The sequence below is a fragment of the Cydia amplana genome, chromosome Z (assembly GCF_948474715.1).
Source record: "Cydia amplana chromosome Z, ilCydAmpl1.1, whole genome shotgun sequence".
NCBI classification, from domain to species: domain Eukaryota; kingdom Metazoa; phylum Arthropoda; class Insecta; order Lepidoptera; family Tortricidae; genus Cydia; species Cydia amplana.
Genome location: NC_086096.1, coordinates 18,640,227 through 18,660,010, shown reverse-complemented (window position 1 = coordinate 18,660,010; position 19,784 = coordinate 18,640,227). Strand labels below are relative to the sequence as shown.

Here is a 19,784-nt window from a genome sequence, read left to right as displayed (position 1 = left end):
TGCAAGGTAACTTTACAATTTCTATTCGAATTTTAAACAAGCTTACTGACCAGCAATTTCGGAACTAAAGTTTTTCAATAGAAAGGATGGGTCAATTATACATAGTGCTGCGGACATTTTGGGCTAGTCATTGAGTTTTCACTTCTGTCGGCACTCCCGGAGTGCAACCTGTTGTTTTTTTTATAGAAGTGAGCCATCGTTGGATATTTCTTCCCGATAAACCTGTTGATGCGGCTATGCCAGCCGTCTATGTTGTTGGTAGTTCTAATTTGCTCCTGTTCACAACAGCAAATTTTAGAAAAGTCTGTTTTTGTGAACCACTGTTTTTTAAAATATTTATTAAATTTCTTAACATGTTCGCCCTTAGGGATCTTACGCATTATATACTGCAATCCTGTTTATATGAAATGTTTTGGCAGCCGTGCCAGACCAGCACAGACGTGCCGTTTTTTAACTCGTGATGAGATATTTAATTTTTTGGCTTTCCGGAATAAGCATCTATTGAAATGGAAAAAGCATTCCCTTGATCACTATGTTCGGATAAACTTTTCTCAATGCATGCAACCACGCATAGCTGCGATCTCAAAATCTACCGTAACCTTTGTCGGCTTCCATTCAGGAATAGTACATTACTGCAGACGCCGGGAAAGAAGGGCTTGCCGGGTGAGTAGGTATAGACGGCCGACCGTAGGGAGGCCGGATAGTGATACGAAGTCGGCAAGACCTTTTCACGGCTAGGCATGTATAGTGCTTTTCTCAAACATAATATGCAATGAAATAAAAAAAATCACCACTCAAAAAACAAATTATAAATATCAACCACAAATAGCTACACGACTAAAGTTTTTTAATTTTTCTTCCAATCCTGCCATAATGACTTTTTTTTACGGAAGTCGTCCGTATTTCGCGTGTGCAGTGTTCGAATAGACCCTATTAGGGCCATTATACACAACCTGATAATAAGAATCTCAATTTCAATAAATAAAATAAATGCAGAGGATTTTAAATATTGTCTATGGTCTCTGGCGACTTACGTATAGACAAGATTTTAAATTTATTCATCAACACATTGAATTATACAGACTCGTATTCTTAATATCACTACGTTCGTGTATAACAGGCGTTAACACGGATATTTTGGTCCGATAACCATTCATTCACTAAAATATAAAAAAAAATATAATTCGGCTGTTTAGCCTGTATGGACACAGACCCCATGTTTACATTAGAATTTAAAAAAAAATTACTTCCCGGCCTAGGCCTTCAATTTTGTATGAAATTTCTTTACAGTTCTCTGGAGTTGCTCCGCCCTAAACGTGATACTTCGAAGCCTGATATAACGCCCGGAGCGACGACATTTCATTGCATGTTTGAGAAAAGAGTGATTTAATCAGATATAACATAGTTTCATATGTTTCGTCATTTTTGTCCGGAAGAAACCAAAAAAATTAAGGTTTTATAGACAGGCTTTCTTCGTCTAGTCTCTACCGTGGATGGTGTATAGTTGCTTAAATCCCGTCCGGCACGACTTAAATGTTCCATCGGCTAAAATATGTTTAAATTAAATCGCCCGATCGATTCCCTGGTTTTCTCTCCACAGAATAATATGATTCTTTTGTTCTCGTCCACATCATCATAATCCGCCAACAGAAAGTTTTATGATTTTTTTCGGTATTATTGCTTCACTGCCTGCTGAAAATCTATTTTTTTTTTACTCCCAGGACTTTATTTCGAGCATTAATCAGTCCTGTTTTAACTCCCTCGTATGTAGGCATATCTTCTACTAAATGTAAGCCTTAATTTTCAAGAGCAAAAACCATAGACTCATACTGTTTCTGATTCGAATCAAAATTTGTGCTTGTCCTTGCCTTAAGACTGTCCAGTTCCTTCAAAATTTTGTTTTGAGTAAAATTACGTTGACATTCAGTATTATGCGGTTTCTCTTTTACTATTTCATATCTATTGTTTAAAGTAACACTTCCCTTGCATCCATTTTCGTTGTTGTAGTAGCACAACCAGAACGAACCATTACGATAAAATTTCTTGCGGTGATATCTTCGTCCTGCTAATAGCATCGAACTTCTTGTTGTTATGAAATCAATTTCTTGTTTTATTCATTCATATTCAATGCACAGCATGCAAATTATTTGCAGACACACGAATGATAACCAATGACAGCTAACAATGAAATGACATTATCTAGAATAATTGGATTGTATTTTATCTCCTCAATCACCTCCGAACAGGAATACGTCTACTTACCACTTACCTGGTACCTATGAACGGTTGAGAGGTTTCGTACAAAAACGAAAAGTGTTCGATCGTAACTGGATACGAATTACGAATAAGAAGGCCCTTTGTAAATAAACCGCCTTGATGTATCAATTTCATATTTTATTGTCTATGATAGATTTTATAAACTTGTCAAAAACAGTTTAAGGCACAGTATGTATAAGTTACTGTATGGTTTAGGAAAGGCGTTAGTATTGCACTCGGCAGAACATTGCAGTAATACTCACACTTAAAAGAGTTCGATTATTCTTCACTAACTGCACGATATCGAAGATTCCTCCTGATCCTACCCAGGTACACTTATCTTTTGATCTCACCCCACTAATTAAAATCTAGTAGGTAGTCTTTTATTATATTATATAATTTTCGTAATATAAAATTATCATTACGATTTTAAACTCCTTCGCCTTGGCAATAAAATCCATGTCAGCCAACTAACGGAAACTAAAGGAAATCTACTGTAGTAATCGGGGCAAATTTAAATAATTTACTTCTGTAGCTACTACGCAGTTCCACTTCTTTTCCTATGATGTCATATTTAGAACAAATGGGAAGTACCCAAAGTTGATACAGCGAACCACCCTTCGTGTATTTTGGTACTGGGTAAATGTGCAAGGAATGGAGAGGCCCCGAAGGACCCGCGGGAGCGCAGCCCGAAGTTAAAAGGGAGCTATGGCTATGAATGATATTAAGATTATGAAATTAATGGGGCCGACCTCACCTGGATGCTATTTGTAGGTATTGTGGCGGCCGCCAGTTGTGTGGTTTGTTTTCCTCTTCTCATTGTCTCTTTATTTTTCTACTTTATACACGGGAAATGCATTTTTTGTTGTTTGACGTATTATTTTCAATGACATCAGTGACCTATATTTAAATTATTTTACTCTTTATTCGCGGTTAGAAAGGTCGGCAAAAAGGCGGGTGATATGAAAAATTACGTCCAATCATTGAGTATATACTCAAAGCGTCCAATATATTTATGAAAGAAAGTGAGCGATATGGATGAATATGAATGATTATGAATGAAAAGGGGCGCGAACACAATACAAATTAAAACATTTCCTACACCACCCATTATTAGTAGGGCTAAAATCCCTTCATACTGAATTATACGTAGAGCGGCAAAAGCGATTTTATACCTAGGTACTTACGAAACATTCCTAACAGGAGAGATGAAAAAACGTTTTCTTATATCAATAATTGTATATTGCAGGTATAATTTGGTAGCTCACAGCAAATCTCACTCCGGCGAGGGTGCGCAAGCGCCGGCGACACCCGCAACGCCACCACCGCGGCGCCGTCTGTTCCGCTGTAACTTCTGCCAGGAGCGATTCGAGCGCCGCTACATGCTTGAGAGGCACGTATCCGTCGTCCACGGACGAACGCTAGAGCGGCCGCCACCTACCCCACGCAACACCATGAGCAAAATGCTTAAGGCTCAAGCGCAAGCGAGACGATCGCCAACTCATTCGTCTAACGAAACTACTACTAAAGAGGAACCGAGCCCGGATACCACGGAAAAAATACCGACTTCCAGCAGTGCATGGACCAATGCTTATGTCCAGGAATTTGGATTGAGACCGGAATATCAACATTGATTGTTACTTCTTTGTGAGCGGGCAGAGGTAGTCACTCTGCCCGCCACACTAGAGCCAGGCAGTTCATTACTTCTCATGTGAACAAATAACAGTACTTTTACAAAAACCACATTAACGACAAACAATATTATCCTAAGTTTATTGGTCGTTAAACAATTGGTGTTCATAAAAGTTGTTGATTTAGTAGTAACTAAGGTCCATGAAATGATTCCACTGTGACTTAGAAAGCATACAAGTGTTTTACACCTATATTATTATTTTATGTGGGTGCATGAACCTACCATGCATATGGCATGTAAACTAGTTTGTTTACTGATTAATTTCTTACAATTCTTACTGCACATGTTGCCTAGAAAATATATAAGTTTAGTAAATAATGTATATACGAATAATAGATACAATTTGATGGCTATGAAAGTACTAAGCCTGCAGTAGATTGTAAATAGTTAATACTGATATTAAATGTCTTCTACGTTTAGTTATAAATTATTATAGTTCACTGGAATACATGTTAATTAAAACTATATTTTTATACTGTTACTAAATTGGCACTATACGATTAGCGCAGTAATCAATTATATTTATTTTTATCTCTGATATTCTATGATACATCAATGGAGTTTAGTGCACCGCCGACTTGTTCGACCGGGCAGCAGTATTGTTCTTGCATTCATTTTTATTGTAACGCGCTCATAATGGTGGATTTTTAAAAAGGATTTACAAGTTAAATATTTGCAAACTCGTAGAATATGAATAAATTTTAGAAATAAAATTCCAATAAACGCCCAAACGATGCATAACACGTTTTTGTTCAATATTGTATTACCTACATTTTACATTTATTCTGTTAAGATTTATTACCGTAATCCTATAGCCATCACTGGTCTCCAGGCGAGGATTTTTCTCTTCAAGCCCATAATTTAGTGAAGGGTGAATACTATTAAATTGTCGCTGGTCGAACATGCTACAGAAGACTTTTGACTTTCCACCGTGGATGCGTTTCAGAGTAGATCGGCACCAATCAACACGCGCCATCCTTTGCTCTTCTGACAAATCTGGTACTGTAAAGGGATACGACCAAGCAGGGAGGATGTGGAAGATATTCAAACGCACTTCGATAATCTTCTGTATATTCTTTTCATATATTATTTTAGCTACGATACAATAATATTCGGCTAGTCCTAATGGCTGCCTCTTCTGGAATGCCGATCCGCACACCCGTTCCATTTGACAGCGAGATCAGATTCTAAATTCAAATAAAATGACTTGCCAGTCCCTGATCAGAAAGGCTGTGAAGGTTACAACCCATTATATATCTCGCCGCCTCGGGTGAAAGAGGCAGCAATCAATCACGCAACTACGCCCTATCCTTCTCTACCCTAACTACAAATTGGCCCTACCTAGGACAGACCCCAACAAAGTTTCATATTTTCCTAACCCCTTTTGCTTGAGTCAGCCTTTATTCAAGGCAGCCAACATCTAAAACCAACTGCGTAGGTCGTGCAAATGGCTGAGATCCTCGCAAATAGGTCAGCTGTGGACTTGGTTAGGAAAACTCAAAAAATCCCCGCACCTCCACCATGTAAAGGGCTACGACGTAGCAGGGAGGATGTGGAAGATATTCAAACACACTTCGATGATCTTCTGTATTATATTCTTTTCATATACTTTAGCTACGATACAATAATATTCGGCTAGTCTTAATGGCTGCCTCTTCTGGAATGCCGATCCGCACACTCGTTCCATTTGACAGCGAGATCAGATTCTAAATTCAAAAATGCTGTAAAGGTTGCAGTAATGGTCGCGCTATCACAGAAACACCTTATTAAACGAAGCACAATTTTATTTACAGGAAAATTTACACGAATAGGTCTTGGTAAGACAAGGATGTTTTATAGACTACTATGGCAACGTAGGTATTCAAATTGTTCTACAGTGACAAGGTTCTAAAACCAATATGTACTATACTATATTTATATACCACTTCGAATTCTTCGAAAGATGAATTTTTAGGACTATTGTTTTTAATGTCGATCTTGATAATTATGTCATTGGATGTATGGTGTTCTATGGCGAAATGACGAGTGGCTTGTATTGTACCAAAACCATACTGTAAATATGTAGACATTGCTTCTCTCACTGCTCGGCAACAAAGTTTAGCCGCGAGGAGCTGGAAAATACTACTTTACTGCAATGGGTCTGCAATTGGCCAATTGCACCGTGTTTTTTAGATAAAGCACAAAGAGAGGCCCGCAGAGGCTCCATAAATAAATAGTCTCACCTTTATGTTCAGCATACCTCTTTCAATAGGAAATTGCATAATTTGGTAACATCTAGCAGACGGGCGCCGTTGTTCCCAGCGGCCGGCGAGATCAGTTCCAGGGTGTTAACTGTTGAGCTGAGGCCGCAAACCATCGAGACCAGAGGCCCTACCGCGAAAAACGAAATTCGCAAATTGCGGGGATCTTTGTCTTTTACTCCAATGAAGGCGTAATTGGAGAGACAGAGACAGATGCCCGCAATTTGAGAACTTTCGCGGTTATAGCCCAGAGGCCGACCTGTTATAGAAAGACGCAATTGCCGTGGCTACGTCTGATGGTGTTATGGACAAAACGGGCGTGCAGTGCTAAATGCTTGGCTCAGGCGGCTAAGCTACTAAAGGCCCCTGTACACAATGGGCCATCGCCGGCCAGTCCAAGGGAGGCAGCCATGCGGTAGAATGAGATAGCAATATCACTTGCTCCCTCTAACGCATAAATGCGTCCCCCAGAATGGCCCACGCTGGCCCATTGTCATGGGGCCTTAAGGTCAAGCGGGACAAAGGCGTCACTGTTTTTTTTAAATGTTAAAACCATATTGTTTAATTAGAATTCAACAATTAAATATTAAAATATGACTAAAACCTAATTCTACAAATTAATAAAATTATCCTTAAAATATAATAATCATTAGGAACCTGAACTTAAAATAAATAAAGTAATATAAATTGTCCCCCGTGGTATGGTACCGTAGACGTTGGCAGCGTTGGCCGCATAATTAATACGTTGAGCGAGGAAGCTGTCAGCTCTACGGTCACCGGTGACGTCTATTTAGTCTTTTTTCGTACCTAATATCTTTAATTAAAGTGTGTGGTCACTCGGACCCAAGGGCCACCGTGGCAAATAGGAAGGGGAAGGGATGCAATGCAATCCTATACACACTTTGAATTTCGCGCTTATTTCTACTGAAAAATTTGGCTTGCCAGAGTATACCTATTTAAGACTTTAACAGACGGGCGTACCGGGCCGCGACTTTGGTCCAGTCAACATATATTTTTCTCACCCTCACTTATAGCTACGTCCATGACCACTTTCCACACGATTGAACAGGCCTCGGACCGAACCAAGGTCGCAGTCCGGTACGCCTGCTTGTTATAGCTTTTACACTTAAAGCCAACTTAAACCTATAGTCTATGGACTCTATGGCTTATGCTACTGTCACTGTCCTGTCACTGTCACTGTTATCGGAAGTTTGCGCGGTATACGGTACCGGTACGGTATTTGGTTCGCTAATAGAACCACATCTCGAGTATAAAATATTCTTTAATTGAAAATATAACACTGTGGTCAAGGAAGTTGGAAAACATAGTATATGTAAGCAAAATGGAAAGTGAGGATTTTTACAATGTTGATGTGCTTATCAGACCAGCCAGAAAGGACGATATGATGGCTGTCGCTAGTTTAATACAGGTGTTTGACTACACTTAGTTATACAATTTACACAATATTATCAATTTAACATTAGAATTATAATCATTCTTTTTTTTTTAGGAACTGGCCGATTTTCAAAATATGTCAGATGGTCCGAAAATGAATGCTACAGGTACTAACCTAATAATTAAAAACAAATTTTATGAAACAACTATTCTTGCATGGCAATGTTTTACTATACACCGTGCTTTTTTTGATTTCCGTTAATTTCAAGGGTGCATTCCTGACCTTAAATCAAGTAACTTTCTCAAAGACACCGATATTCTAATTAACTCCATTTCGGAGATAATCAATAATTTATTTTTTAAAGGCCTCTACAAGCGTGTACACTTGCCTTAGGGCCGGTTTACATATTGATTAGTGTTTAGAATGAGTTCATACATTTGCTACTAAACTTAGGTACAATCTCGGTCGATCAATGTTCGAAATGACACTGCATTGTCACAGATTTCAATTGTTTGGTTGAGTTAAATGTAATGCCCGTCTTAAAACATCGCTATATGCTACAATTAATGAGCTTTTAAACTTAATTTTTTTTTGTAAAAAAAAACAAATTTTTTTTTGAAAATTAACTATTCCATTTTAGTTCTCTTAAACGTACTTAACCATACCTCGAAGTTAACGGAATTCAATAAAAACACGGTGTATATGAAGGTTCAAATTATAAATAGGGAAACTTTGTATGGTGGACCTTATGAGGTTAAAATAAATTACTTATTTTACCTTTTTTTAGATTTACAGAGAGATGGCTTTGAAACAACACCACCAGCATTTCAGCTTCTTGTAGCAGAGAACAAAAAGAATAATGCAGTTATTGGCTATGCTCTGTACTTTACAACATATTCAACTTGGGAGGGCCCGGCAATGATGCTGGAAGATTTGTATGTGAAACCTGCATTGAGAAAGCAAGGTATAGGGAGAAAGCTTTTTAATGCAGTTACCAAGGTAAATTATTACTGCTCAATTACTTAGGTGCTTCACTTTATATCTCATTTTAAAACATTTGTTTATAGTCAGTACCTCCAAAAAATATTATTTAACATTTTCGTACCTACCTAAATATATGATTGTAACAAGTAAATGATGTTTTTTTTAACAAATCTAATCTTGCTTGGTATATTAACTAATTATCTAATGCCTTACTTTCCAGCAAGCATCACTGGCTAGATGTTCACGATTAGACTTTCATGTCTTGGAATGGAATAAAGCAAAATCATTTTATGAGTCCATTGGAGCTGTAAACCTGACCAAAACTGAACAATGGTGCTTGTATCGACTGTCTGGGGATGCTTTCCAAAAAACAGCTAATCAGAAGTAGCATAACAGTGTTGGCAATTTAATAAAAGACTCAATGTGATCAAACATTATGGGTATATTTTTGTAATGTAATATTATATACAACATAACATTGTGTAGTTTACTTTAGTGGCATTATTTAGCTTAACATTACTGTGATATTGCCAATGTGGTGACAAAGTCTATGCTTGTTATTGAAATAAAATTTAGTAGGTACAATCTAGTTCTAAAAACATTACAATTGTTCATTGACAAAACTATGTACAAATAATTATAAATGCCATTTATTTTACTTAGTCTATAAATAATACTACTCTGTTTACTTTAATTATCTATCTTCATTGGAATCACTATCAGATCACACTTTAAGGGCGTCATTTCAAGTTTTGTTCGCACAATATTTCACAGGCAGTCATGTAAGTCCTGCTTTGAACCATTTTAGAACTTCTAGTTGCAGTTGATATAGCCGATGGTCAAGGGGAGGGGGAGGGGAAGGGCATACATTTAGTTACATTATTTTCTCTTGGCGACGCCCTTGGTGACAAAGATGAAAATACACATTTTCCAAGTTTGTAGTAGGCCCTCTGATGTTGTACTTTATTTCCAGCACTTTAGTGGAATAAGCAGTAGCAGTAGTCTAGTCAGTCAAATATAATCTATTTTTACAATTATGTATAACGTGAACTGCTATACATACATCTCTCTACATCGATATCTATACTTAAAATACATTGTGCTGGTTTTGTAACTTGTCAAATGTAAGAAATCAGAATTTAGATTGAACATGGCGAACTATTTTGTCTCACCCAACAGTAGTAAAACAGTATTCATAAATATTTCAAATACATATTTGTTATATACATAACTTACATTATAGACTTAAGACTAAGACAGATTCCTTGGCATTTGTTCATTATCTAATTTGTGGAATGCATTGGTGGGGTGATATTGTCTCAAAATGCGTTGCCCACGCGGTGCCACGGCTACGCCACTGTTATCCTGCACAGTCCCACTTGCGTAAGGTTCACCTTAACATATTAAAAATTATTGTTTTTTATCCATCTTGTTATTCTCATTCGCTTGTGCATATACATATTAAATTTTAATCTATTTCCATTCAGTTATTATTGCAGGTGACTAAATAAACAACCTGTATATTACCTCAAAATCATAATATAGGTATTCGCATTGCAATAATTAAATGCATTCGAAGGCAATAAATGCAAATACAGAAGAAATTCTGTATGAAGAATTTGTTCGTATAGGTATGTATGTATATCGGCCAGACGCTTCCTATGCTGGCTATGCTACTATACGAGTAGTGATGTGCCGTTACCGGGAAAATTCCCTAGGGGGAAATATTCCCGGCAACGTTTCCGGGAAATTTCCCATATGAAGGGAAAATAGGGGACAGGCACATCGGGGGCTTAAAGTGATGCCATATTTTTTTAAATCCCTAGTGGCGACTGTTGTAAGCAAACTCACTTTCCAAGTTTTTTTGGAAAGCCAATTTGCATTTTACGGTTTATAACTGGGTAGTTTATTTTACTAAACGCAGTGACTTGTCGTTATAGCTAGCTTTAATTAAATGTAATTCACACTTAATCTATGTTTCAATATTCCCTTCTTTGGGGAATATTCCCGGCAACACGGGAAATTTCCCATATGGGAATATTCCTATTTCCTGGAAAATTCCCACGGCACATCACTATATACGAGTTATACGAGTTATACGAGTAAATACGAGAGAGAGAGATAGCTTTAAGAAATAGTTATTTGTACAACAAGTGATCAAAGTTTGATATTTCTTCGAGTGCTTATTTTGAGTCCCGTGCAAGCGAAAGATTCTATAATAGATTCACGAGCGTAGCGAGTGAATCTAATTTAGAATCTTGAGCGTAGTAAGGGACTCAAAAGCGAACGAGATGTAAATAACTTTGATCTCGTGTAGTACACAACATTTTTCACCTCAGCGCAGTGAGAACATACCTATTAGACAACTTGAAAAATGTAATCCTTCTTCATCACTTAATACCTGCACTCATGTTTTCTTAAGATATACAAACAATTAAGTTTAATTACCGCAATGGAACACAAAAATAAAACGTAATAATAAATTCCAGTAAAATAATATAGAAATAACAAACATTAACTGACACTTCAATCGCCAACTTTGACAACAAAAAAAATCTTTGTAAGATACGGTCCGAATTGCGGATACGTACTATTTGTCAACTATGGTAGAAATTCTTAAAAGTAAGATAATTAATTTTGCGTGATGATCTGTGTATTTTTTGAGTTCGTTATTTTAATTGTACAATAAAATACCTAAAATATAGTATTTTATCAGTTTTTATGAAATCTTAAACTTTATTTTTATTTATTATTATTAAGAATTCATACTCGTACCTACGTGGTTTGGAACGATGCGGTCTGAAGTTTTTCGGGGGTCTATTATAAACCGTGAATATACTGTTGAATGTCGTTTTAACTTTTTTTGTCTGTTTCTTTTTGCTAACAGTGTGAAAGGGACAGAGATAATAGAACCCAAGTATTTCGAACTTTTATTAGACCCCGCATGTTGAAATGACATTTGACTATAAAGGTCACTTGAATGTCATTTTGTCTCACTCAGTGAGCAAAATCGCATTTTGCTCACTGTTTTTAAGAATCAAAGTACCCCTGTTCGAGCTGCTGAGGTGAAAAATATTTTTACAGTACATATGGGTATAGTTGTGCCGTTCTCGAGAACGTTCTCAATTTACTATGGAAAATATTCTCGAGCGAGAACATTCCCCATACAAAAGGGAGAACGTTCTCGAGAACGGCACAACTATACATATGGGGCTACTTTTCCGCACTAGTGCGTAAAATAGCACTTTTCGTGCGTATGTCGAAACTTTAAAGTGCCATATGTACTGTAAAACGTTGTTCGATACACGTGCGAATAGGTAATTCGCAACTCGTGTCGATTTAAAACACTCCCTTCGGTCGTGTTTTAATTTATCGCCACTCGTTTCGAATTTCCTCTTTTTCGCACTTGTATCGAAAATAACTATTATAGTACATATGGTGGTACTTTCCCGAACTAGTGCAGGAAATAGCATTTTCCGTGCGTATGTCGAAAGTTTAAAGTGCCATATGTACTGTAAAAGTTGTACCTACGATACACGTGCGAATAGGAAATTCGCAACTCGTGTCGATTTAAAACTTCGGTCATGTTTTAATTTATCGACACTCGTTTCGAATTTCCTCTTTTCCGCACTTGTAAATAACTATTAACGGTCACTTGTTTATAACAACGTTTCATTTGAAATGCCGACAGGTATTGAAATGACATACGTTTTTTGCTGGATAACACGGAGGTGTAAACAATTAATTAAATTGTTTAAACTAAAATTTTATATTATTTTAACTAGAATATGTGTCTTATTTTTATTATTCTTAAAATATATTTTCGTTCCTATTTTCTATACCTACTGTAAGATCATGACAAAAGAATTGACTTTAATATAGTTAGGTACCTACATACTTGTAATTTGAAAGTTAGGGAGAGACCAGGTTTTATAGTCATGCCAGATCGCTTAGCATGATTATTAGGACTGGCGCGCTGCTCCACATGTCAAGCGCGACTTTTTAACAATGAAGTCATAAACATTTATGTAGTTTTCTTTAATAAACTAAAATAGACGTCATATATTAATTATTAGGCCGGATCCGGCCTTCACCACTGGAGGGCTTCGTCACTTTTTCTTTAATATATGACATCTATTTCACTTTATAATTTATACGTAGTAGTTAAAATAAGGGTTCCTTTTGTACCTTTTTGGTACGGAACCCTAAAAACACAAATCAAAATATTTGATTTGTTCCCGAAGTTGTGTAGTTTTCTTTAATTTGAGTTTATTTATGTGGAAATCGACATTGTGTCCGGTTCTACAACAATAAAAATAATAAATAATAGAGTAAGCACATATAGGCTATTGATCTAATACCCGGGTATCTATTCATGTTATATTTTCGGTTTAGTGTTTCTTCTATTCGTACGGTGGCCTGAAATATTTAACTAGCATTCATATTCAATCGAACATCACGCACATTGGTGCTTTCTATCCTGTTTTCAATAGAATTGAATACAAAACAGGCCACACTGAGATTGAATTAAAATAGGTAGGTAAGTTTATTAGTTAAGTAGCTGTTAGGTCAACCTATATGTTTCGTTCCCCATATAAGTCTAGCATTTCTTTGGTTGAACATCTTTATGTTAATGATCTGAACATTCAATTTAGAACCAAAGAAACATTTTTGTTGCGTCTGTACACTAATTTCATGGGCTGGTCTATCTATCTGTACCTAATTTAGGTTCATTCTTGGTTCTGATTGTACTTAACATCTAAATCCGTAAAAAACATTAAAATGTTAATACTCTTTACCAGAGCGCTGCCTTGTCACGCATAACAACCGTTTGTAACTTGTAACAATGAAAACCCAGTATAAACTGTATTGCGAGAAAAGGTACATAAGTTTTTGATAAAATAGTCAATTTAGATATACACTTTTCTTGAAACAGCCACCTGCCCACCTAGTAGAGTACTCGCATCAGATGATACTGACAGGCTTGACAACTGAATGAAGTTGTATTGGTTTATCAAGAGTCCTGTGGCCACCTAACTTTACCTTTGGTCTCCATCATCAGATCAGCTTAATGGTTCCCAAACATTGCATAGTCATCCAAGTTACGTATGTTTGTATACCTATAGAGTCGGACCAAGCTAACTCTACATGGAATTTGCAATGTAAAAGTTTGGCAATGGTAGGTATGCTTAATGTCAAAGGAGGGTGGGCAAATTGGCCTATATGACCAATAAGGACAAGCAATATAATACTTTTACTATGGCAGATAGTCCCTAATCTTTGTGTGAAAAAAGTTATCACCGCAAAAAGTAGTGTGAGTTTAAACGTGACTGTAACATAGTTTTTTTCGATACTAAGTTCCTGTGTCGCAGATCATTAAAGTTTTGTTATTGTGGATGATTTGGTGTCACGATATTTTAGTTTTTTTATTCGTTTTCTTATGTTTTTTCAAATCTGCCCATCCTCCTTTGTATGAAAATATGGCGTTTATAGGTAATGACCCTCCCTTAATTTCTCCTCAAGTGGGTGCAAAGTTAGCTTAGATGGACTATCTACCAAATTTCAGATTTGACCCACATAGACGAACCTACCTATGTAATTAACCGGCAAAGTGAATTATAAATAATAGTTATTGAGTTTTTGAATGCATCATACCTACCTACGGTTATTAGGCGTGGCGAGTGGCGAGAAAGAAAGTACGCAGGTACGCTTATATAATTGAAAGTAGAATTAAAACGATTACAGATTAATATTTTTGTGACAAACTACCGAGGTACCTACCTACTCGTATATAGGTAATAAAGTCCACTCACTTCTCGTACTACTCCTACCTGATGTGCCAAGCTACTGTGTAGACATTCACAATCAGGTGGGGGGGTTATCATGACATTTATATATTCTAAATACTTACAGTACTAACATTACACTCGTAGATACCAGTGGCGGCGCGTCCATAAAAGCCGATTCCCACCGGCTTGCCTGGTTTTCGACATCTGAGCAGAGTTGTAAAGGAAATATGTAAGCCAAATTAAACCCGGCTTGTCTATGGAAATCATTGACGCGTCGCCATTGGTAGATACTCATAGATAGGGTACGTTGGTAAGATTTATTACCGTGCCGCTATAACCTACATAGTTATTCTTTCTCTCTGATCTCCACATAGAGATGCATATGAGCACTTATGAACTGATCTTGTTTAAACTAAACGATTCACTATTCTCTACATAAGTACCTATATCTAACACAGAAAGTAATATGAGTACACTGTACATATTATGTACTACGACAGTCAATTGGAATTATTCGCAGCTTTGTAAGGGCAGTGCAAAGAGTTGTTAACTTAAACGTACCTAAATGAGATAGTATTCAAGTGTAGATATGAGTTAGTGTAGTCGTCCAGTGGACAGGTTCGGGGAGCGCTACGTGGAGGCCATGAGCTTGGCGTGCGCGGTCACGTTGCGCTGGTGGAGAAAGCCACTGCCTTCCTCTTCTTCGCTGTTACCGAGGCCGTACTGTTGGCAACACACATTTTGATTAGGTACATCAAATATCGGTATCGTCTTGGGTAGTCCCATTCGTTTTTCGTTAAGTTCTTAGTCCTATTCTGCTTTTTCACCCATTCTACATTGAAAGCCACCGACGATTGTGACGTATGTAGAATGGGTGACGAAAGCAGAATAGGACTAATTTAAGAACTTGACGAAAAACGAATGGGACGACCCAAGACGATACCCAAATATCTAAAACTTAACTACATAATATTTTATAGTATTCAAATTAGGGACGGGAAAGCTGACGACACTACCACCAATTATGTGTACGATTCATTCCCTCAGGTTTGGGCTAAAGAACCCGGTACCTACCAAACAGACAAGATAAACATGCATTAATCACTTGCAAAAACATTACCCGACTTTTAACGTTACTCGGGTAACAATGAGATGATATTTCAAATTTTATATTAAAGGAAAAAATGGAAAAAGTTACGCTTCCGGCAGGACTTGAACCCGCATCCTCCACAATCTGTGTGTTGCTCTTGACCAATTGAGCTACGGAAGCCTACCAGGACCTCGCAAAACCTCTACGGGTCTTACGGTAGATGTCGCTATACGCCACCCCAAAGACGTGTATGCATAAGGGAAGGAATGAAAGGATTTGCGAGGTCCTGGTAGGCTTCCGTAGCTCAATTGGTTAAGAGCAACACACGGATTGTGGAGGATGCGGGTTCAAGTCCTGCCGGCAGCGTAACTTTTTCCATTTTTTCTTTTAATATAAAATTTGGAATATCGCTCGCAGACGTATCTGCTAGTTAAAAAATTGAGATGATATTTACCTGTAATGCGTGCAAGTAGTGCTGTTGCGAGTGGTAATGGCTGCCAGAGTGGGTCGCATATCCATCGTAGCCATTGGGGGCGTTTGGTTCACTCTTAATGTTGAAGATCGAAGGGTTGGAGAGGAAGCCAGGAGCCGCGGGCAGGCCCAGGGGGTACTGCGTGTGCCCGTGCCCTTGGCTGTGGGAGTGCGCGTGAGGGGACGTCTCCGACGAGTGCGCCTCTGCGCGGGCCTTCGAGAGGGACCCGTGACTAGACATAGATGCCGTTAAAGGCAATGGCACTTCTGAAACGCTTGGCTTGCTTTCTGGAAAATACACATGAATTTACATATAAATCCATATTAAAAAAAAAAACTTGCGCGTGACTCCACATATATTAAAAATAATATTAATACGGTCCCCTTGACCCATAATATGGTGGAAAGATTTGCTGGCTATGGATGAGGTCTTGGTGGCTCAGATGGCAGAGCGCTGGAGTATCGATCCAGAGGCCGTGAGTTCAAGTCTCACCCAAGACAGTAATTTTTCCACTTTTAAATTTATTCTAAGCTTAATATTAATACAGTACGGGTTACACAAAAACTGCTCAACATATTACGCTCCATAACGGGAAGCTTCAACTGGTGCGCGCGTTGGCTGAACGCAGACTCGTTATGAAGCGAAACATGTCGAGCCATTTTCGATTTATAAAACGAGAGCGTTTTAAGTCATTTACTAAAAGAAAGGCATAGTTATTTAGTAGTTAATCTAATTTACCATCAACACCAGGTGAACATTGTCCTTCTTTCTTGGAACTTTCTTGTGCGGATTTAGCTCCATTAGCAGACTTTTTCGGTTTCCTTTTCCTGGTTTGAATCCCGTCCTTCCTCATTGCTAATGGCCTGTAATAGTTAGATTTTAGGATATTTAGGAGATAAATATATAGATGTAGTGTAGGTACCTACCCTAATGTAGACGATATGTAATGTATTATGTACCTAGGTGGAGTAAGAAGATGTTGATACTATTTCTCAGTAGTTTCATAGGACCCCTTCAATTGCTGTTTGATTTTACACCGTCGTAAATTAATCTTGAATTCAATTGAAATTTGTCGGGTGAGTGTGTGAGAAACTATATTATAGGACTAATTACTTGTACTATTTCTTGAGGTAACATGCACTGAACGATTGAGGAAAGGAACGTTATTTATGTAATCGGGAGTTAAATATCAGAATTAATAGAAGTTATACAACAAATCCACTATAAACCGAATTGCTTATCGAATGTTAAAAAAGATAAACTTGAAAGGTTAAACTTTCTAGGGTCGAAACGTATCACCTTTAACCCGCTTCATAGTTAAGCAACGAGTATGACAAATGAAAACATAATTTGTCGAATTACTCGTTATCTTTTCTTTTTTTTGCATCTTTATTTTTGATAATGTTACGACAGGCTTTCATGGTCAAATATTCATCAAATCCACCCAAACAAAAAAAGAACCACCAGTTTCTTGCTTGGTCGGTTCAGTTGGTTTGTCAGTTCTACTTGCTTGAGCTTGGTCTTCCCCTAGTCACTAGTGGCTTCATCACTGGCACCGAGGTGGTGAACGCGCATAGTAAAATTGCGTCTTCTGACATGTGCATCATTCATACTATACCTATCATAATTCGAGTTCATAAATATGTACCTATATATACCTACTCAAACACCCACCCAACTTGTCAGTAGAAAAAAGCGCCAAATTTTCTATGGGAGGTCAATACCCTTCGCGCGTACGTTTTTTAAATTTGCCGCCTTTTTCTACTGACAGAGTGGCTGTGCCAGAGTATATATTTTTACACCTTATTGCAATGGATTAAGGTATGAAATGTATAGTTAGGTACATATTTATGTAGTACCTACCAAAGACTGACAAATAAAATAAAAATATCTGGGTGACCGAGCTTCGCTCGGAAAACATAAAAACTCGAAAATGCGCGTTTTCCCAGAGATAAGACCTAACTAGATAGATTTTTCGCCCCCGAAAACCCCCATATAGTAAATTTCATCGAAATCGTTAGAGCCGTTTCCGAGATCCCCGAAATATATATATAAATAAACAAGAATTGCTCGTTTAAATGTATTAGATATGTATAAATACCGATTAATTCCATGCAGCTTGTAGTAGAGTCCGCAGGCGTTGCAGACGGGCTCGCCCTCGTTGTTGCGTCGCCACAGCGTGGTGTTGCGGGACCCGCAGTTGGTGCAGCACTGCCCGTGGCGCCGCGCAGCAGACTGCAACGCGTAACGCAACCCGTTACACACACACCTACCTTCTCATGCCACATTTACACCCTTCTATCCGGACTAACAGTTCCTTTAATACTTTAATACTCGGTATCCATTGTGAGTTGTGAGTGATTTATAATTATGACATTGAGTCAATGCGTTGTACAAATGTCCGCTGCTGCTACGGTCTACGGCGTAGCGTTTGGCACAACATTCAGTGCCAGCGACCCGCTAGGCGGATTCTCTGTGTTACTCGTATCGGCTACGCTGGTAGCGTGTACAGATGTAGTGAATTCATAATCCTTTATCATCGTTTTTCTATGCTATTTCACTCACGGCGCGATTCGGGAAATGAATTAGAGATCCACTAGATATGAAATAGTAAAGATATGTGACGGTCCACGGCAAAAGGTACCATTGCCCCGGCTGAATATTGGAGCGGCGTTAATAATAGCGTAAGCGCCAGCCGCCATAAGGTACCTTTTGCCGTCGAACGTCACATATCTTTACTATTTCATATCTAGTGTAGATCTAATTCATTTCCCGAATCGCGCCGTCAGTCTCAGTACAAAAATTTCCGAGGTCGACTGAAGTAGCATGACAAATAGGTACGACCGTGTCCGAGAAAATAGGATGGCAAAGGATTGTTCGTCACTACATCTTGTAACTCGGGCTGGCAATGAATGTTTTCAAAGCGACATTCGGATGGCAGATGCAGCTGCATTACTGATGCGGCATTATTTCTGAGGCGTTTATGCAGTCACAGTCACTGTTAATTTCCTTGATAAAATAAGTGACATTACTGCCGCGATTTGAACGTTCAATCCCTCACTATTTGATCAAGGAAATTGACAGTAACACCACAACAGAAATGTTGGTGCAGACGGTGCAGTTGACATCCGAAACGGTAATTAATATAACTCCTTAGAAAATGTATTCAATGAATACAGCTTTATTTAAATCAGCAGTCGGCAACCTTTTAGCAGCCAAGGGCCACATAGTAGTTAACGAAGTTGACGCGGGCCATACTTTGTTAATATTTATGACTTTATCAGACATTGTCGTTTGTCAATATTACATACAAAATAGCCAGGGAGGCTCGCGGGCCGCAGTTGACACGTTCACGGGCCGCATGCGGCCCGCGGGCCGCAGGTTGCCGACCGCAGATTTAAATAGTTATAAAGCTGGTCAAGCAAATATCGTCAGTAAGAAAGGCACGAAATTCAAAATTTTTATGGGACGATATCCCTTCGCGCCTACATCTTTCAAATTTGCCGCCTTTTTCTACTGACAAGATCTGCTTGACCAAGTATAACTTATAATAAAATTACCGGTAGCGGTGCAGGGTGCCTAGCCAAGGTGACAATCGCTTGCGCTACGACAACGAAACGAGTTGTGTCTCTCTATCTCTATTACTCTTCCATATTAGTGCGACAGTGACAGTTGCGTTTCGTTTCCTACGGAGCGTAAACGATTGGCATGTTTGCTACGCACTCTGATATTGAAATGTTCACTGACTAGGATTATATTTTGTGTTTATTCTAATAATAGCGATGTCTGACATAGGTACTAGCTAGGTACATGACATCACGGCGGCAACGAGGTAATATTTATAATCGATTCATTATTTAATTT

The 19,784-nt window shown here is 38.1% G+C and overlaps 3 protein-coding genes, 1 long non-coding RNA gene and 1 other non-coding gene across 8 annotated transcripts in view; 3 read left to right on the top strand and 2 right to left on the bottom strand.

Annotated features, from left to right (window-relative positions):
* LOC134660814 (zinc finger protein 37 homolog) overlaps nucleotides 1-4,459 on the top strand; it is a 37,727-nt gene extending 33,268 nt beyond the window's left edge. Inside the window, exon 7 of the mRNA XM_063516621.1 lies at nucleotides 3,506-4,459. Within this exon, the coding sequence (XP_063372691.1) occupies nucleotides 3,506-3,890 (385 nt within the window). The 3' untranslated portion in view covers nucleotides 3,891-4,459. The remainder of the gene's footprint in view (nucleotides 1-3,505) is intronic.
* Nucleotides 1-19,784, top strand: part of LOC134660854 (uncharacterized) — an 848,341-nt gene that overhangs the window by 341,379 nt on the left and 487,178 nt on the right. The window lies entirely within an intron of this gene.
* Nucleotides 7,529-9,048, top strand: LOC134660844 (thialysine N-epsilon-acetyltransferase-like). Its single transcript, XM_063516690.1, has 4 exons — nucleotides 7,529-7,618; nucleotides 7,700-7,751; nucleotides 8,373-8,584; nucleotides 8,790-9,048. The coding sequence occupies exons 1-4, from the start codon at nucleotides 7,532-7,534 to the stop codon at nucleotides 8,955-8,957; spliced, it is 519 nt and encodes a 172-aa protein (XP_063372760.1). The 5' UTR covers nucleotides 7,529-7,531; the 3' UTR covers nucleotides 8,958-9,048.
* Nucleotides 9,470-19,784, bottom strand: part of LOC134660833 (GATA-binding factor A-like) — a 78,575-nt gene continuing 68,260 nt past the window's right edge. For all 4 annotated transcript variants that reach the window (XM_063516664.1, XM_063516665.1, XM_063516666.1 and 1 more), the window contains 5 exons: nucleotides 18,022-18,155; nucleotides 16,659-16,783; nucleotides 15,903-16,207; nucleotides 14,920-15,081; nucleotides 9,470-9,963 (listed from right to left, as the gene is read on the bottom strand). In XM_063516664.1, the coding sequence (XP_063372734.1) occupies nucleotides 14,989-15,081; nucleotides 15,903-16,207; nucleotides 16,659-16,783; nucleotides 18,022-18,155 (657 nt within the window). In that variant the 3' untranslated portion in view covers nucleotides 9,470-9,963; nucleotides 14,920-14,988. The remainder of the gene's footprint in view (nucleotides 9,964-14,919; nucleotides 15,082-15,902; nucleotides 16,208-16,658; nucleotides 16,784-18,021; nucleotides 18,156-19,784) is intronic.
* Nucleotides 15,556-15,628, bottom strand: Trnas-aga (transfer RNA serine (anticodon AGA)). The gene has a single exon. It is a non-coding gene; the product is annotated as a tRNA-Ser (tRNA).